Below are 20,743 nucleotides of genomic sequence, written 5' to 3'. Positions count from 1 at the left end.
CGACTCCGAACAGTGGGGTAATTGGCCAAGTACAACGGGGGAGAAAAAAAAGGGAAAAATACCCCCCCCCCCCAAAACAAAAGCCATCACCGAGACAATTTATGACAAGTGAAGTTATGCAACAGTAGTAGCCAAATTATTCAACAAACCGAAGTGAAAAAGGACTTCGCCGTATAGCAACTGTTCATTGTGCGACTCCACAAGTGAATCTCGTTGTATCTCCCCTGCTTTAATGAAGCAGATACGTGTAACGGATGCAGACTTAGAAGGCGGGGAAAAAGGCATGTTCTGGAAATCGCCGAGACAATTTAAGATAAAAAGCTGTTTGTGATTCCTGACAGGCAGCTCTTGCCAGGAAGAGTTCAATGCCGAATGTCTGATTGTGAGTGTGTGTGTGAGAGAGAGAGAGACAGAGAGAGAGAGGGAGAGAGGAAATGAGAGGGAGAGAGAGAGAGAGAGAGAGAGAGAGAGAGAGAGAGAGACACGCACACAGGGAGACAGACACAGAGACAGGAGTGTTGAGTGTGTGAGTCGACATCTCTGGTATTGTTTTCAATGAGCCCATGAATCATTCATGTGCATATTTTGGCTCTGAATTTGATGTCGATGCAGGCAGGCTCGCATGTTTCCCCCCCCCCCCCCCCGAGTTGGGCAGCTCTGTCAGAGAGACTTACTGTATGTGGCATCACTTCTGAAATAAAATCATGCACACGCACACACCCACACACGCTGCGCACCTATATGTTCACGCACACCAACGGACCTTGAAATCCATCTCCGTCCTATCTATCATCCAACGTTTAGATGAGATAGCTGCTCTTGAAACAGAAAATGAAATGGTAATTCCCGCCCCCTTCATTTTGCACTAGCCGTGGCAGGGAGGTATGTGCGAGCCTGCTCTGAGGGTTCTTAAGTTTTCGAAAGAAAACAAGCTTGGGCGTTTATAAAAGCCAGGAAGGCTGGTGCAGTGCACCAGCCCATCGAAGGGGGGAGAAGGACAACAGCTGCCTGAGTGTAAACCAGTGGTGATTCTGTAAGTGGCGGGAGTGGCAGAACAGTTGAGATGTGTATTTTTCCAACACCGCGTCCCGATTACTTTCAAACCCCAAAACACGCTGTGCCAGAAATTGCTGCGCCCCAAGAATCGGGTCCCCCGGCACAAACAAGGACAATATAGTGTACGCTGTTAAGTGCCAGGCGGATTGCCGGGACTTGTAGATTGGGGAAAGTAAACAGACGCTGGCCAATAGGATGGCACAACACAGGGGAGCTAACACGTCAGGCCAGGACTCTACAGTCTACACCATCTACAGGCCAGTGGCCACTCTTTCAAGGATGAGGATGTGCACATCCTTGATAGGGAGGAACGACGGTTTGAACGGGGAGTCAAAGAGGCCGTCTATGTTAAGAGGGAACGACCATCCCTGAACCGGGGGGGGGGGGGGGGCAGCGCGCTAAGAGTACATCTGTCACCATCTTACAATACTGTGATTGCAACCATTCCCAAATCCTCTGTGAATAGTACACATGGCCATTGAAACTCTGGTTAATGGTAATGGAAATTTGCATATGAAACTGATCACTGGTTTTGGTCATTATGCCACTGTATTGTTTGTAAGGGTGGGGACACCTGCAGTCAGTTTAGACTGAAGAGGTCATTTAGATGAGTGACGAAACGTGGCGGCACGGTGGCGCAGTGGTTAGCGCCGTCGCCTCAGAGCAAGTAAGTAGGTCCTGGGTTCGAACCTCTGGGTTGGCCAACCTTGGGGGGGTCATCCCAGGTCGTCCTCTGTGTGGAGTTTGCATGTTCTCCCCGTGTCTGCCGTGGGCTTTCTCCAGGTGCTCCTGTTTCCCCCGCCATCAAAAAGACATGCATGTTGAGGTTAATACTCCTGTCTGTGCCCCCTGACCGAGGCATGGCAAGACGAACTGGAGTTGGTCCCCGGGCGCTGCAGGGCGGCTGCCCACTGCTCCTAGCTACACAGGATGGGTTAAATGCAGAGCGTAATTTCCCTACGGGGACCGATAAACTATCTCACGTTGTGTCTAGATGCACTGATTCGACTTTCTTTGAATTTCTTGTGAATAGATTTCACTTTGAAAAACAGTAAGACCGTGTCTTACACATGCAGAACAGCTGCAGAGTACCTGCATGTCCCCCCTATATGTAACAACCAGAAATTGGGAAGTGATATTTCAAAGGAGATGGAACATTTATCATCCCTAAGATCACTGTTAATCTGTGTCGGTACCAATATATGCCGGTAATAAACAGGCAACAAACACAATAAGTAACAAGTAGTATGAAGCCTGGGCCTATAGGGTTCTGGTGTTATATGTTGTAAGATATGATACGTATTTATTTATAAAGTGCATTTCCCCAATTGTATTTTTGTGAAAGCAGTGCACGGAGTAAACAGACTACATGCCAAAACGATACTTTACTTCTTCTGTGGTGTAAACATGCTACACGGGCCAATTAAAGCTCTGTACCTAAATAGAACAGAACCCTCCTTAATGTCATTAATACCACCTGTGTTTACCTACCATTTCATGTCAAAATGGCTGCTGTGAAAAAGGTCTATTAGCGCTGATAGGAGTGGCCAATTTAGCACGGTATCTACTAAAACTGGGCAGGATCAGCAACACAGGAGCAGCCTTGTTTGTCTACAAGTGACCAGCGCTGGCCTACATAAAACCATCTTGCTTCCCTTCAATTGCTCCAAGTACATTTGGGAACCCTGCTATTTTAAAAGCCCTGCTTGGTTGCACTGAAAACATGGAGGCCATTTAGGAACCGTATATGACTCTGGACTCTTCACAATAGTGAATTTAAGGACTTGCGACAGCATGGGGGATAATGGTCTGTGTAACACTTGTCAGTTCAATATTCTTCTTTCAAGGCATCCTGGTAGTGTGGCGGTCTATTCCATTGCCCACTTACACAGGGATCGCCAGTTCGAATCCCCATGTTACCTCCGGCTTGGTCGGGCGTCCCTACAGACACAATTGGCCATGTCTGCGGGTGGGAAGCCGGATATGGGTATGTGTCCTGGTCACTGCACTAACGCCTCCTCTGGTCGGTCAGGGTGCCTGTTCGGGGGGTAGGGGGAACTGGGGGGAATAGCGTGATCCTCTAACGTGCTATGTCCCCCTCGCGATACTCCTCACTGTCAGGTGAAAAGAGGCGGCTGGCGACTCCACAGGGGGTGGAGCAGCGACCGGGACGCCTTAGAAGAGTGGGGCAATTGGCCAGGTACAATTGGAGAGAAAAGGGGGGGGAATCCAAAAAAAAATTGTTATATATGTATATATATATTCTTACTTACTGACTTCACAAATTAAAAAAAAAAACTGGTATTTTGGGCTCCTTTTTTAAGCTGTTCAGTTTTTGTTTTATAATTTGCAAATGGAAAATTGCAATACTCCAAGATGCCTCCATTCACTGAAAAGAACTGGAGGCAAATAAATTACTTGTGGCCAGGAGTTTTGTTGTTGCTGGCAATGCATAATTCGTTCGGATTGTGTTTCCAGGTCTTTGTTTCCTCCAGCAAATCAAGAATAGGGTGACTTGGCAGGCGATAAGTTCGCACAATGTTTTCTTTTGACAGTGTAAATAAATTTACACAGGGAAAAACAAAATGTCCTCTCTCCCTTCTTTCTACGGTGTCTTCTCCGAGTCAAAATAATTGTAGCTACATCGGCAGCGCAGAGTCAAGACATGCTTGTCAGAGGCATCATATAGCACCAACATCTTAGTTGGTAACAGACCTGATAAATCCCAGTTGGGGTTTATTACCATAATCTCAATATTTTGCACTTTGAAAAGGGTAACTCGTATAATTGCATATGCAATGAAGAAGAGGTGCGAAAGTTTTGACCCACCCATTCTTTCATCTCATTCACACAAAGTGCCTATATGTATGTGTGTGTGTGTGTGTATATAGATAGATAGATAGATAGATAGATAGATAGATAGATAGATAGATAGATAGATAGATAGATAGATAGATAGATAGATAGATACCATAGCATAGTCTGCCTTGTCGCATAGTTTAGACAATGTTTATCGCTCAATACTTTAAGAAGCAAAACCTTAGCAAAACCTTGGGCAAAAATGAAATAATTTTGAGAAAAAGGGTAAAAAAGTAAGCTGAGTGTTGACTTGACAATGGTGGGTTGCTACAGCCAAAAAACATACTGTAGAGGAAACATCGGATTATAACATACCACTTTTCCCAGTTTCTGGAAAATTTAGTGTCCCCTGGCTGTTGGCGGCAGTTTAGATTTCTCTCCAAAGAGTTGTGACATAAAGATCATAACACAGGTTGTGGTTCATTATGTTGAGTGACATTTTGGAGTTTATTGCTCCTAACGGGATCACTCTGTGTGGTAACTCTATTGGCTTAGCTGTAGCCATGCACAGGCCGTCCAGCTACTTGTAGGATGCAGCTAGCTTGCTAATAATGCTACCATTCTCTCTGTATGGCAATTTTTCTGATATTTCCACAACTTCTACTTCTGTTGGCTGCACAGGTAAGCAAATATTTAAAAAACAGATTATCATGATGGCTATGAGGAGTACCATATGTTAATATTTTGCACTCCGGCAGTCTAAAAATTGGTAGTTTGTATTGGGAGTCTAGGAACAGAAAGTGAGTGGACTGGTCTTTCCCTTCTCAGCTCATCCCCTCTTTGTGGCTCTTGCTAGCTGTAGCATAGTCAAACCAGGATGAGGCCAGTGATGTAAAGCTTTCCCTCTGGAGTGGGTTAGGCAGACAGCTCAATATGATTGATAACCTCAGATGCACTCAAGGATGTTCTGATATGCACATAAAGTTCTTCGTGTAGCGCACAAGGCCCTCCACCTCAGTAGGCCATGTTGATGCACCTTTGCCTGTTATTTCATTAGGCAAATGTGTGTTGTTGACGTGACATGACATGACATGACATGACGGATGGTCCGTTCTTTTTGGTGTGTGCGTGAGTGGAGCTGAAGGGCATGGGAACAAGAGGGGTCTTCAGGAGTAAACGGTTCGGCCTAAGCTGCTATGAGGAGCTGACAGAACTCCACATGAATAGCTCACCTCTTACCCCATAGATGAAGGCTCTCTCCCTGTTTCCCATCATCCTACGTTTGCAAAGAAATATTGATATTGTAGCAAGCTAGCGTGGAAGGAGTCAAGAGGAAGAGATCTCTTTTTAAATGGCAGCTCCCGTGTCCCATACACCACACAACCCCGGGAGTGCTCTTTTATTTGCCCCAAAAATAGCTGGAGAACAGTAGCTTTCCACCCGAGGTCACTATTAAAAAAAATCAGTCTTAGTCACGGGTCCTATAGTCAGTCAGTCTGTAAAATGGTTGTCTACCCATTCCGAGTTGAACACCCCAAAAGAAACAACACAACAATAACCAAAACATGAACACACATTTGTAGTGAAGGTACCCAAGCTCTCTCCCTTTTGGCAGCGGTGGCTGGCTTGCTGTTCCCTGCTATGGTCAGTGAAGGGTCGTTGCCCGATTCACCCCTCCAGCACCATGGTCAGGGCCTGGAGGTCCCGCTGCTCTGCTGGGGCTAGGTCGGGGAGCACCCGCAAAGCCTTTCCCTCCAATGCCAGAGCCAGGTGGATGTCAGCTTCTTCATTACTCCATCCACTGTGCCATGCCGCTAATTGGACTTGTGAGAGGTACAGCTCTAGCTGTGTCATCCCGTTGTACTTGGGCAGCTTGGCCAGTGTTCTATGTGCAGCATCCCTACCAGTCGCTAGGGGGTGGTCGGTGGCAGTAGGCAGCAGGCGTTCCCTTGTGTTGGCCCTCCTGGCCTCTAGGGGGCGGTGGGGCCACAGTGCACTGGAGACATCAGGGTGGGTTGGAAAACTTCAATCTCTGGTTGGCTCCATCTTTTGTCACACCAGGTTTTCCAAGCGCCAAAGGGTCCACTCAATGTCCCACTCCAGTCTCTGGATCTCCCTCTCCATTCTTCAGTGAAATCCCACTTCGGACACCAATGCGGTGAGCTGGCGTAGAAGAAGGAGTCAAGAGGAAGAGATCTCTTTTTGAATGGCAGCTCCTGTGTCCCATACACCGCACGAGCCTGGGATTACTCTTTTATTTGCCCCCAAAATGGCTGCTTAACAATGGCTTTCCCCCCGAGGTACATCAGTCTTAGTCCCAGTCCTACAGTCAGTCAGGCAGTAAAATGGTCATCTACCCCAGGGGTGGGTAGTCTTATCCAGAAAGTGCCGGTGTGGATGCAGGTTTTTGTTCCAACCAAGCAGTTACACACCTGATCCCGCGAATCAACCAGAAGAGTCTTTATTGAGGAACTTGATTGGGAGACACAGGTGTGTAACTGCTTGGTTGGGACAAAAACCTGCACCCACACCGGCACTTTCTGGATAAGATTGCCCACCCCTGGTCTACCCAGTTCGAGTCGAACCCCCACACAAGCAACACAACAATAACCAAAACATGAACACAACATCACTAAAACACAATTTTAACATGAACGTTAACAGTTCCATCAGCCTTTGCGCTCCCCCAGCGCAGAAGCTCCGCCCGTCAGAGCGGTCCCCTCATCCTGTCGCTACATTAATAATATCCCATTTAATTTTGGATTCACCCTTAAAAGTCAGTTTAATTAAACTTTGTTAACCATATTTCATAATTTCAGCTGTTTCTAAATGCAATTTAGATAATTTTTCTCTCAAGCCGCCTCACCCTGATACAAAGCAGATCCCCACTCAGTTCAAGATAACACTTGTTGATAATGAATAATCTTTTCTCATTTGCTTCAAGGCTGTAGCCCAGCACGGAAAGCTTCCTGAAAGTGTGCCATTACCACTGAGTTGTATAAATGGTGCAAAAACTTGTCTCTCAAAGGTTACACACTTATTTTATTTTCTACACGTGATTGAAAGCTTTTGGGCGTCAATGTAGTTACAGTACATGACCTGTGTGATTATGGTTAGTGCTGATATCCCCATCACTCTCCTTCATGTCTCCCTCCCATGTTTTGTTTCTTTAACTTAGAAACATCATGTGGGTTTGTGTTGAATCAGTGACCCAGAAGAAGAAATGTGGCAAGATGCCAAGCATTGATGCTTTTACCCACTATGGTGGCAGATGACTCACCTTCTTGCTTTGCTCTTTTATGTGCATGTCTGCATTGGTGTCTGCATGTATGTGTGCATGTTCTAGGATTACTAATCATCCTAGGATGTAGACATTATATAAAACATTACATAACTGCACACCCATTGAATCGTCAGGGGTGAATGAGACGCGAGTGTAATTCAAAGACATTTTTTTACTGAACTCTGCAAAATGATTAAAAGTTGAACAAGCTGGTCTCGCATGCTGAATTTATGCTGATAATGAAGGCTCCTGTGGCAGACTCGGCATGTCAAATGCCTAGGCCTGCTGGTTTGATATCAAACTAATTATAAACATCACAAACATAATCATACTCTCATGATACCAATCATAATAAATCAACATGTAACGGACAGTTTCAATCTCCCCCCCCCAATTGTATGCGGCCAATTACCCCACTCTTGGCTGCTCCACCCGTTCTGCTGATCCGGGGAGGGCTGCAGACTACCACATGCCTCCTCAGATACATTTGGAGTCACCAGCCGCTTCTTTTCACCTGACAGTGAGGAGTTTCACCAGGGGGATGTAGCACGCAGGAGGATCCCGCTATTCCCCCCAATTCCCTCTCCCCACCAAACAGGCTGATAGCTAGCCTAGCTAACCTCCTGAGCTACCGTCGGAGGTAACACGGGGATTCGATCCAGCGATCTCTGTGTTGGAGGGACAGTTTCAGTCCTAAGTGGTGATTGGCTAGGTCGCACTCAAAACAGTCGTACGATACACGATAAGCATACAACTATGACTGCATTACTGTTGATCTGTTTTTAGTTCTTATCAATGCTAGACTCCTATAACTACATTACTTTGGAGGAGTTTGTAGGGGTAAATAATTTTTAGAATTATCATTCATCTGATTTTCTTTAAAAACACAAAAAAATGGACGTCAGCATTCTTTTGTTTACAAAAATGTGTTGCTAAACGTGTTATTAACTCATTTGTGCTCACAGTGGAAGTTTTGCACACTGCTCAAATCTAAAGAAAATAGTGGATTCGACCAAGGCGTTCAATTACAATACTTGTTTTTATTGTGCTTTTTTTTTTGTCTCTGCACACAAGAAGTTATGTTTTTATAGATTCCTTATATTTTTCGGGGGAAAATAATCAATTCATACTTAACTTGGATGATTTTCACATGGCATTGGTCTGTTATATAAGGAAAGTGAAAATCATCTCAGTTGATTAATATCTGCCTGTTGCTTAAATAGCTTCTTAGCCAGTTCTGAACCACCCCTCTGATACCATACCTTTACAATTTGTCTATTAATTTATTGTGATCAATAGTGCCAAAAGCTTTTTTTAAGGTCCATAAATATTCCCACAGCAAGCATTTTTTGGTCTATATAGTTATTTCTTCAATGAATTCAATGAGCGCCCGAGATGTGGATGTTTGGTTGAAACCCGTGAATTTGTCTAGTCTAGCAGCAAATAGTTTTTCTAATATTTTTTTGCTTTGAACGTTACCAGATTGAAAGGACATGTTATAGGTGTGGGTTAGTGGTTTTGCAATACCTTCGTTTACTTTCTTAACTATTGTCATATCAGTATCCTTCCAGTCGGTAGATTTTTTGTTCTCACATTTGTTTACAATGTCCACGATTTCCTTCTCTTCTACTGCTCTAACAAAAATGGAACTTGGATTTCTGTCCTCATAATCACTACCATTCCCCTCTGTGATCGTTTGTGTGTCATTGATTTTTTTCTGCCAGTTTTGGGCCCACGTTTACAAAGACTCTGTTGAAACCATTGACCACGTCCTCCATGTTATTTATAGTCTTATGTTCTTCTGTAAAATATTGCTGTAAAATAAAGCTTCACCTCACACTATACATAACTATGCTTGTTAAATGTAAATCACGGCTTCTTACCTCTCTTTTTTTCCTTCACAGGGAAGGCAGCACCAGTATTTTGAACAACCTGCTGTCCAGAATGGAGCAGTACGCCAACAACCTGGAAAACCTGGTAGAGGAGCGAACACAGGCCTATTTGGAAGAAAAAAGAAAAGCTGAAAATCTCCTCTACCAAATCCTGCCACAGTAAGACAAATTAAAATGACTTACTTTTTTTTTTCCATTCATACTTTTGTACCTTAATCTCAGAAGTGACAACATGGTGCGAATATTACAAGTATGGCTCGGCAACACTTGGTCAACTGCATTAATTTCCTATATTAACGGAGGTCTCTGAAATCCCTCCCTGTATGGGCATTTTTCAGCAGATACACATATCCCCATTGTACAGTCTGATAAAAGGAGAAAAGGAGAAAAAGACAATTGACAGGGAGGCACCTCATTAAGGAGAACTAAAAGAATAGACAGGATGTGGGGGTGAGACGGCCTGATAACACCACCATCTCAATTAGCAGGGATCCTCACTTCACTTCTTAAACAGTCTTTCTCGGTGCTGTTGTCTCACTAATTTACCCCTCTTCTACACGTCAAAATATCCTCCTTAACTCCAGACGTCATGACGCACTAGCAACCTGAGAGAAAGGACAACTGCCATATCTCGCAGTGCTTGCGAATTAAGCCAGTTAGCCACTGCTAAAAACAAATTGTCTGATGGCACTGGTATTAACCATCATTAATACCATCTATGTTTTGGATGAAACTCATATAGGTAGCCTCAGGGATGAACAACATCACAACCAAAGCAACAAATTACCGCTGTAGGAAAAAAACTGAGCTTTTACATGAGAGCCTACAATTGTGTTTTTTTTTTAAAATCTTTTTTATTATTTTAAACATTGTATTATGATATATTTAAATGATTTGTTTTTCATTACTTGGTACAATTCACCTAAATGCACCTCTATGGATTTTTTGGTCAAATTGCATTTCTGACCTTCTTTGTACACAGCTCTGTAGCGGAGCAGCTAAAGCGAGGGGAGACGGTGCAAGCGGAGGCATTTGACAGCGTCACTATTTACTTCAGTGACATTGTGGGCTTCACGTCCCTATCAGCCGAGAGTACGCCGTTACAGGTATAGTCTGACATCCTTGTTCACTGCCGTCATTTTTACCGTTTACCCCCCTCAAGGATGATGACTCCTCTCTTTTTTTCAACTGTGCTTGTCTGTCACTACCGCAGCCTTTTGCTGGAAAAAAAAAATGGCAAGGATTTTGAGATGACTATGAATACTCAATAATCCAGTTAAGGAAATCACATAAAGTTGAATCAGTTCATCTGGACACAACATTTATGGACAGAAATGTTTCATCACTCATCTAAGTGACCTCTTCAGGCTCAACTGACTGCAGGTTTCCTACACCCCTTATAAACAACACAGTGGCATAACAACCGAAACCAACGATCAGTTTCATATGCACATACGTCACCATTAACTAGAGTTCCAATGGCCATGTGTACTATTCAAAAAGGATTTGGGAATAGTTACAATCACAGCACTAAAAGATGGCGACAGATGTACTCTTAGCCCCCCCCCCCCCCGTTCAAGGATGGTCGTTCCCTTTTCGTATAGATGACCTCTTTGACTCCCCATTCAAACCAGTACCTCCTTATCAAGGATGTGCACATCCTCATCCTTGAAAGAGTGGCCACTGGCCTGTAGATGGGTGTAGACTGTGGAGTCCTGGCCTGATGTGTTAGCTCTCCTGTGTTGTGCCATCCTCTTCTCCAGCGTCTGTTTGGTTTCCCAGGGTACAAGTCACTGCAATCCTCCTGGCACTTAACAGCGTACACTATATTGCACTGCTTGTGCCGGGGGACCCGATCCTTGGGATGGACCAACTTCTGGCACAGCACGTTTTGACGTTTGAAAGCAACTGAGATGCAGTGTTTGGAAAATACACGTCTCAACTTTTCCGCCACTCCCGCCACATGTGGAATCACCACTGGTTTACGTTTAGGAAGCTGTTGTCCTTCTCCTCTCTTCGATTGGCTGGTGCACTGTTTGGGTGTCTTCCTGGTTTTGACAAAACGCCCAGTTAGGATAACCACACTTAACCAGGGCCTGTTTAATGTGGAAATTCTCCCCTTCCCCACCCGCTGCATTGGTAGGGACGTTGTCAGCTCGGTGATTCTGCCTCCTGATGACTCCTAGTTTGTGCTCCAGTGGATGATGAGTCAAACCTTAAGTACTGATCAGTCTGCGTTGGTTTACGGTAAACATCAACAAGTACATCTGTCACCATCTTATAATGCTGTGGTAGCAACCATCCCCCAATCCTCTGTGAATAGCACACACTGCCATTGTAACTCTAGTTAATGGTCATGCCTATTTGCACATGAAACCGATCGTTGGTTTCGGTCATTATGCCACTGTATTGTTCATAAGGGTGGGGATACCTGCAGTCAGTTGAGACTGAAGAGGTCACTTAGATGAGTGATGAAACGTTTCTCTCAATAAACTTTGCGTCCAGATGAACTGATTCACTTTCCCTGATTTTGAGGTGACTTAAAAAAGGTTATCCAGCTGTTATAACCACATTCTCTGTGAAAAAGCACTTCCCTCAATGTGCATTGCGATTATTCAAAGATGGGAAAAGCTCCTATATGACTGCTCTCACTGCTCATTCTTGTGGCATGAAATGACACAACTGCAGCAAATCCACATTTCCAATTCATGCAGAAGTGAAGTGTCCTGCGCTATCAAAGTGTCTACCTACATTGTTTCTTATAGTTCCCACAGATAGTGTTCCCACACACAGGCTGCCCAAAATAGTAGGGTTGTTCGAGGCAGTAGAGTTGACGCAGAGTTGAGTCACATAATGCCACGGCAGTGAATGTTTGTGGATGTTATCACAGCTCCGCACCGCATCCGGACACACGTTTCCAAGTTAAAATGATCAGTCTAACACCATTCGATGTAGGGCAGGGGTCAAGAAAACGTTCTCTCTTTATTTCTTCTCCTTATAGATAGTCATATTCTATTGAAGTTTAACGGAAGATGAAACGAAATTGATAAAATGACCATTGTAACATCTTAAAAATTGAGCGTTGGTTCGTGAAATCATAGTTTTTCCAAACCTACAGGCAAAACTGTCGCTGGGTTTATGCCAATTCCACCTCTTGTGAAAAAAAACTCGAGAGTGTCTTGAATCCAGTCATAGTCACACAAGTGAAATGACCAAGGATTGGTCATATTGTCTGGCGGCATGTCCAGGATGTCTCCCCGCCTTCCGCCCAGTGACTGCTGGGATAGGCTCCAGCATCCCCGCGACCCTGAGAGCAGGATAAGCGGTTTGGATAATGGATGGATGGATGTCTCAAAAGATAGAACTGTTGAATAAGATAAAATAATCTCGCCCTGGTAACCCTAGTGTGTATAGGAATAAAAGATTTTTTTGCACGATACTAGATATAGTAAAAATATGCATCACTTGTTGAGAAGAAATTGTTTCCCAGTGTATTAGTTAATGTCTTAGTGCAGCAAACCCCCCCCCCAACTCTACTTGGCCAATTACCCTATTTCCCGAGCTGTCCTGGTTGCTGCTCCACCCGCTCTACTGATCCGGGGAGGGCTGCAGACTACCACATGTCTCCTCTGATACATGTGGAGTCACCAGCCGCTTCTTTTCACCTGACAGTGAGGAGTTTTGCCAGGGGGATGTAGCATGTGGGAGGATCACGCTAGCTCTCCCCAGTTCCCCCTCCCCCCACGAACAGGCACCCTGACCGACCACAGGAGGCGCTAGTGCGGGGACCAGGACACATACCCACATTACGTCAGTAGGGACGCCTGACCAAGCTGGAGGTAGCACGGGGACTCGAACCGGCGAGCCCTGTGTGGGTAGGCAATGGAACAGACTGCTATGCTAACTGAACGCTCCAGTGTAGTAAATTCTTACAGCCAAACTAAACCACTTGAACACACTGTCATTATTTAGCAGTGTGCACAGTCACATTTTCAAACGTGATGGGGCAAAGAAATAGCAAAAAGTATTTTTGAGTAAGCGCTCTCCTCATTTCCCGAAGTATCTGAGATATTGCCTTACACTTCTGTTTTGAATAAGCGATAACTGTTACAAGTAGTCACTGATACTTGTAATGTTTCAATTTAATTAGTAACGTTCATTCTTCCAACTTCCAACTATATGTAAAGCAAGCTGTTACCTGGCAAAGAGTCACTCAACTGAATTTTGACTTGCAGACTTTGAAAGTGAATGTCAAACACTTTGTACTTTGTCTTATGTCAATGACAGCCCTCTTACATAACTACTTTTTCATGTAACTTGTTCGATTCAGTTCGTTTGTTTGTTTAATGTGTCCCTAGTATTTCATCTTTTGGTCAGTTTTATGTTCACGGAAATGTGTTCTTGTCAGTGATCCAGCTGGCTGTTGGTCCAACTAGTGACTGTGAGAAGCTCAAGAGTTCAGTGCAGACAGACAGTCCATCAAATCCCTCAGTCCATCAACACACAACCTAAGTCCAACATTTCAGACAAAAATAACCATGTTGGACTTTTGCCTTTCTTTGTTTAGCAATTCTGCATCAAAACTCAAGTCATGATCTGATCAGTTCACATGGTGGTCAAGTCCAAAACTCCTTTCCTGGTTTTTTTCTGTGCTGTTGCTTTGCTATAGTGGTAGTTTTACTGAAACATATCTGTCTCTTTCTCAAGGTTGTGACATTGCTCAACGATCTCTACACCTGTTTTGATGCCATTATTGATAACTTCGATGTTTATAAGGTAAGTCTGCTTGATTATTGTTGCTTGTAGTTAGTTACTTACACTAATGTCTGCTATTATATTATATTTCATAATGTTTTCCCTCATTACTTTCATGTTAAATGTGATACTTGGTGGACCTATTCACAGTAAGCTGAAAATAAGCTGAAAAATGTATGGCATGGCTGGCCCTAGTTGGCAATTAACCTTCAATCCTGACAGTGTGGGTGTGATGACCTGTCCATTGAGCAACACACAAATACAACAGAAATGCATTATATATTTTTGGTTCTGGAATACTGACGTAATCAGTTGTATTTGGCTGTCTGTATGCAAGTGAAATAGTTGTGTAAAGTTAAAGAAATAATTTAGACTTCTTTCCCCCAGCAAATTCTTTTGCAGAAGGTGTATTATGCTGCAGTATTATCAGGATGTGACTTTTTCTAAACACGTCAGCTTTCTGTGCTGCTTTCCCATCAGGTGGAGACCATTGGAGATGCATATATGGTGGTGTCAGGGCTCCCGGTGAGGAACGGGAAGCTTCACGCCAGAGAGATTGCTGGGATGTCGCTAGCTCTCTTAGAGCAGGTCAAAACATTCAAGATCCGACACAGACCCAACGACCAGCTAAGGCTCAGGATAGGAATACACACAGGTTTGTCTTTCCTGACAGATTCCTCGAGAGAGGCTTACTAAAGAAGTACGAAACCGGATGTGGGTATGTGTCCTGGTTGCTGCACTAGTGCCTCCTCTGGTCGGTTGGGGCGCCTGTTCGGGACTGGGGGGGAATAGCGTGATCCTCCCACGCGCGACATCCCCCCGGTGGAACTCCTCACGGTCAGGTGAAAAGAAGCGGCTGGCGACACCACATGTATCGGAGGAGGCATGTGGTAGTCTGCAGCCCTCCCCGGGTAGAGCAGCAACCGGGACGGCTCGGAAGAGTGGGGTAATTTGGCAAGTATAACTGGGGAGAAAAAGAGGGAAAATTCAAAAAAAAAGAAGAAAAAAAAGAAAATAAATAAAATTATCTGACTTGTTTCTTGCAAATAGCTTGATGACATCACGACAAGGTTTTGCATTGGCTCCATTTTTCCGTATCGATAATGGAAAGTTAAAGTTAAGATTATTAATAATTTTGAACTCTAAGGCTCAAAGTTCGTAGCTTCTTCAAGCCAAACTGGGAGACTTCAATAGGATTTAGGTTCTGTCTAGTACTAAAAAAAAGATAATAATTAAAAGAAAATCCAGGTCTTAATGTTTCGACTGACTGATTTACTTTTTGCTCTGTACTGTCTGAGACTTATTTTATAGGCGCTTATGAAAGATTGTCACCATAGCATTTAGACTATGGCAGAACTGTTTATATTCTTTTTCACACAAAGATGGACCTTTGACAAATGTGTGAAAGCTGGTACTTTGCAATTCCAGAGTAAACAAAGCACCCTGAGCATAGTTTCATTTTAATTATAACTTTGTGGTCCCGTGTCAAAAAGGCAAGTAAGCCTGTTGTTGTTGATCGTTTACTGTTTACTGGACACTGTTTTAGGCTCCTCTATTTTATTTTAAATATAGCCGGCTTCTGTTTTATAGGACCTGTCTGTGCTGGGGTAGTTGGTTTGAAAATGCCCAGATATTGTTTATTTGGCGATACGGTCAACACAGCTTCTCGAATGGAGTCGAACGGAGAAGGTGAGTCATAATTTCAGAGGTCTTTCTCCTTTTACTGTCTATATCCCTTTTCAGGCTATTTATGTTGTCCGCTGCATTAAACAATGTTTGAACACAGCGCTCATTATTTGAGGTTATTTGTTATTTGTAATTTGGCCTTGTTATTGGCCCTGTGATGGACTGGTGGCCTGTCCAGGGTGTCTCCCCGCCTGCCACCCAATGACTGCTGGGATAGGCTCCAGCATCCCCGCGACCCTGAGAGCAGGATAAGCGGTGTGGATAATGGATGGAATGGAATTTGGCTTCGTTTATTGCTGTGTTCTGCATATGTAAGACTTGTTATGGATTTCATTGCTTTCTTTACTGAAATCTGTACTGACAGTACATCCGGTACCCAAGAAGGTGGGTGAGCTCTCCCACTTCATTTTAGCATATGTACCAAATTTGTACCAACAATACAAATTAGTTAAAGGTGCGATGTGTAACATCTTAGCTTTCATGAAGCATAACATTACTAGTAAATAGAAGCTGGGGTTTCTGAACACAACTGGTTGAAACAAAGGGAGTGGACTCTCAGTCCCCCTCTTTCAGATTTTTATACTGGGGGGCACGGTGGCCCAGTGGTTAGCGCTGTTGCCTCACAGCAAGAATATCCTGGGTTCGAACCCCAGGCTGTCCCAGGTCCTTTCTGTGTAGAGTTTGCATGTTCTCCCCATGTCTGCATGGGTTTCCCCCGGGCGCTCTAGTTTCCTCCCACTATCAAAAAGACACGCACGTTAGGGTTAATATCCTGTCTGTGCCCCTGACCAAGGCAATAGGAAGAAATAAAGGCAATAGGAAGAAATAACTGGAGTTGGTCCCCAGGTGCTGCAGCTGCCCACTGCTCCTAGCTACACAGCTAGGATGGGTTAAATGCAGAAAGTAAATTTCATTTGTATGGTATGTACAAAATGACTAATAACGAGTATTCCATTCTATCACCCCCCCAAAAAAAATAAGCTTGGTTTGCACTCCCGGTCCTCAGCAGACGATGCATCAATCACAGTAAACAATATCTACCAAGGACGTTAAAAAAGAGCAGATGGCAGCTACCTGTCTGATCTATTTGTTTGTCTTGCTTGCTTTGATTTGTTATTGTTATTCACATCTCTGAACAATGGAGGGCAAGGTTTGACGAGAATTACCAATAGTACTTTAGATAGGTCAACATTTTTTTTTTTTTAGCTGAGAGAGTATCATTATCACCCATCACATATTCAGTGATGAATGGTGTTGAAGTGGTGCCCTACATTTCAAAAACATTTACATTCTGCATCTTGAATTGTTATTTTTGTTCAAATAAGTGTTTTAAGCATTGGGCAGTAGAGATTTTCTACATAGTGTATAAATAACAATATCCTGAAATAATGAAGAACCTACTCAAAATAATGTCCCTTGACCCTTGATTTAAATTTTGGATAATGGTGAGTTGCTTTGGAAACAAGTGAAATAGTATGACATTGTTGAGTCTTTTGCCCCTTACTTCATGAAAATTAAGGTTTTGAGCGAGGGTATGGGATTTGATGACTTGATAGGAAAAAACGAATAATTGCACTGACATTATTACTCTTAACTGGCCTTGACAGGAACTAGCGTAATGATATGATGGTTGGATATTTCGTGCGCAGCTCATCACATATATCGATCAACTACCGAGTCGTTTCCTGTATTGTGCCTCCACTTGTAAATAATTGATAGCACTTACAGTCCGGGCCCTCACCCAGTGATAAACCATTCAAAACGAACCTTCAATGTAAAGGAATCACACCACACATCTCAAGGTTATGCACACTGACTGGACACAAAAATAAAAATCATTACTGTTATTAGAAAATTCAATGCGGATGCTTTTTGCTAGCTGCGAACACGTTACTAAATCTCACTTCAGATTTTCCTATTATTGTTTTCTGATGTGTATTCTCGAGGTCTGTAACGGAGCAATGGTAATGGTTGGTCCTCTCAATCTTTTTTTGAAGCCTTGAAGATCCATTTATCCTCAGCCACCAAAGAAGTGCTGGACGAGTTTGGCTACTTTGACCTCCAGTTACGAGGGGACGTAGAAATGAAGGTACGGCTCCAAAATTAATTTTATTGAGAGGATATTTTACTTAAATGGAGAAAAACAGAAAAAAAATTGCAAGTAGGTGCTTGGGGTGCTCAACTTGAAAAGCAAAGATAGACAGTCATATGCAGATCTTCAGTTCAAATCCCCATGTTACCTCCAGCTTGGTCGGGCGTCCCTACAGAAACAATTGGCCATGTCGGCGGGTGGGAAGCCGGATGTGGGTATGTGTCCCGGTCGCTGCACTAGCGCCTCCTCTAGTCGGTCAGGGTGCCTGTTCAGGGGGGAGGGGGAACTGGGGGGAATAGCGTGATCCTCCCACGCGCTACATCCCCCTGGTGAAACTCCTCACTGTCAGGTGAAAAGAAGCAGCTGGCGACTCCACATGTATCAGAGGAGGCATGTGGTAGTCTGCAGCCCCCCCCGGATCGGCAGAGCGGGTGGAGCAGCGACCGGCACAGCTCGAAGGAGTGCAGTAATTGGCAAGATACAATTGGGGAGAAAAAGGGCAAAAGCTTCCAAAAAAATCCAAAATAAAAAAAGACAATCATGTGCAAAAGCCACAAAAAACAAACATGCAACTTATCTGCAAGAGTTTGGCTATTTTTCCTTTTTTTAAGACTCCGAACATTAAATAACGATGCCCCTACATATGACTTTGTCATAGCCTAATTTTAATTTTGAGAATATTTGTATAACTTTTTGGGTGGAGGGATTTAAAAAAAAATTTTCTTTGGAAGGTAACTTTCAACAGGCCAGAGTGAGTGTCAGCTTTGTACTAAAATGAATGGCAGCCTCCAAGAGGATATTACCCCAAACCCTGCTACATCTGTGTTGATAAACCTATCGATTGGTGTGTCTTTCCAGGGCAAAGGCAAAATGAGAACCTATTGGCTTCTTGGGGAGAAAACTGATGTGTATGTTATTTGAGAGGCCTGCTGATGAGATGGCGGCAGCAGCACAAGTGGAGACAACTACAAAGGCTCCGGTGGCCAAGCCACTACTTTATTTGTTCTAGAATAAGTCTGCATAGGTGATTCCCCACAGCAAAAAAAAAAACCATCATACTTTTAGACAGAATACAGGGGGAACTTCAGGTATGTTTATTACCTGCATACTGTAACTGCAAAAAAAATAAATTGTAAAAGTTGTTTTTTTGTATGAAGAACCTTTCTGTCCCGAGAGTACTTTTCAAAACGATAAATTCTTATTTTTTGTGATTTCTATATTACAATTTGTATGATGTGTTTGGGAGTCAATGGTGTATTAATGTTTCCTTGAAACATTTTTTTGAGGGTGGGAGGCACAGTGTTACGATTGATGTCAATGCAGAGGTCAGCGTTCAACAGTGGTGTTATACAGTATAAGATGATATGTATATATGTATATCCAAGATACTGTAAGATATTTTGTTCAATAAACCGAGTAAAACACTCATTTGTTTCATTTGTCTGCCAAGCACTATTTCCATCATCGGTCGTTTGTGTTTTTAGAGTGATTGTCTCTTTGTGTTTTCTTCAACACATACCAGCTGGGAAAATAACTCATGTTAACCACAGAGCTGATACTTGAAATTAGATGTTTTTGTCTTGACATACTAGTGCTTAAAATAAGGCTTCTAGCCTTGAAGTGGATGTTTTCTAGTTAAAAATAACTCAAAGAAAATTGCTCATCAAGACAAGACAAACAACATTTACTTGAATTAAGTCAAAGGATCTTCCTTAGAAAACACGAGATAATCTATTTATACTAAAAACAAGACCGACTAGATTTTGAATCTAAATATAAGGTTATTAAATTTGGTTAGCTCTGCAGTTTTTGCAGTTTAAAGTTACAGTGAAAGTCAATATTCAAACAAATGGGGCTTAAATTGTCTACATCTATTTTAATGATTATCACACAATTTGTGCATTGCACAATGAGCTGATAATCAGAATAAAACCCTTCTCTTAAGGTATGGACCAGAAATAACTGATGGTATATATGCATGACATTGACTCTTGAGGTAGGTGTGTCATCTATACTCCATTGCTGTCCAGGAACTGGTATCAAGGTGGGGTGCCTGAGCAGTGAAGATCTCTATTTAGTGTTGGTAGGAGCTCCCAGCTACTCAGTAACCCCTCCCTCTGCTTTTAAAGAACCTCTCTTTCCCCTAAGCACAGCTATGTACAAATGGGTTTTTTTTTTTTTTTTTTTTGTATAATATTTCTGGATCAAACACTCTGGGTCATTGTCTTGATGCATGCTCAATAATCCAGGTAGGAAAAATCAAAGAAGGTTGAATCAACCCGATTTAATCTTCTTTGACTCTGGATCATTGCTACACAATATTAAAGGACGCCTATCACTCTGTCCCTCGTGCAGCCTTGGGCCCCTCTGATCACTGTCTGACTCACCTTATCCCAACCTACAGGCAGAAACTAAAATCTGCAAAGCCTGTGGTTAAAACTGTGAAGAAATGGACCAATGAGTCAAAACTGGAGGTTCAGGCCTGCTTTGACTGAACTGACTGGAGTGTTTTGAGGCTGCATCTACAGACCTGGACGAACTTACTGACACTGTGACATCTTACATCAGCTTTTGTGAGGATATTCTATATGTGCCCAGCAAAACCTTCTGTACCTTTAACAACAATAAGCCCTGGGTCTCAGCTAAACTCAGGCAGCTTCGACAGGCCAGCGAAGAAGCCTACAGCAGTGGCGACAGGATCTGGTATAACAAAGCCAGAAATACACTCACAAAGGTGATCAGAGGGCAAAAAAGTGCTATCCTGAAAAGCTGAAAAACAAGTGTTCTGTCCATGACCCATTATCAGTCTGGAGCAGTTTGAAAGAGATTAACAACTACAGGAGACCATTCCCGCACACTGCAAGGAACCATCAACTGGCTAATGAACTAAATGGGTTTTACTGCAGGTTTGAAAATCAAACTTTCACAAACTTCAGCCTCTCCCACAACACACAACCAACTGCACCCCTGCCAGGCTCTCTCTCCTCCCTACCGAACCCCCAATCGCGCTCAGGATCTGTGTTGAGGACGTGCACCAGCTCTTCCAGAGACAAGACCAGGAAGGCACCAGGCCCGGATGGCGTGTCACCCTCCTGTCTTAAAGTCTGTGCTCACCAGCTGGCCCCCATTTTCACACTGATCTTCAACAGATCACTGGAGCTGTGTGAAGTCCCCTCCTGC

At 43.4% G+C, this 20,743-nt stretch overlaps 1 protein-coding gene across 1 annotated transcript in view; it reads left to right on the top strand.

The window, feature by feature from the left end:
• Positions 1-18,985, top strand: part of npr2 (natriuretic peptide receptor 2) — a 69,463-nt gene extending 50,478 nt beyond the window's left edge. The window contains exons 16-22 of the mRNA XM_056291195.1: positions 9,043-9,189; positions 10,013-10,136; positions 13,738-13,806; positions 14,266-14,440; positions 15,376-15,474; positions 17,469-17,560; positions 18,422-18,985. Of these exons, the coding sequence (XP_056147170.1) occupies positions 9,043-9,189; positions 10,013-10,136; positions 13,738-13,806; positions 14,266-14,440; positions 15,376-15,474; positions 17,469-17,560; positions 18,422-18,484 (769 nt within the window). The 3' untranslated portion in view covers positions 18,485-18,985. The remainder of the gene's footprint in view (positions 1-9,042; positions 9,190-10,012; positions 10,137-13,737; positions 13,807-14,265; positions 14,441-15,375; positions 15,475-17,468; positions 17,561-18,421) is intronic.
• Positions 18,986-20,743: the final 1,758 nt, after the last annotated feature.

This window comes from Lampris incognitus, chromosome 12, assembly GCF_029633865.1.
Source record: "Lampris incognitus isolate fLamInc1 chromosome 12, fLamInc1.hap2, whole genome shotgun sequence".
NCBI lineage: Eukaryota > Metazoa > Chordata > Actinopteri > Lampriformes > Lampridae > Lampris > Lampris incognitus.
Note: the sequence above shows the minus strand (reverse complement) of the source record. Positions and strands in the feature narration are given on the sequence as shown.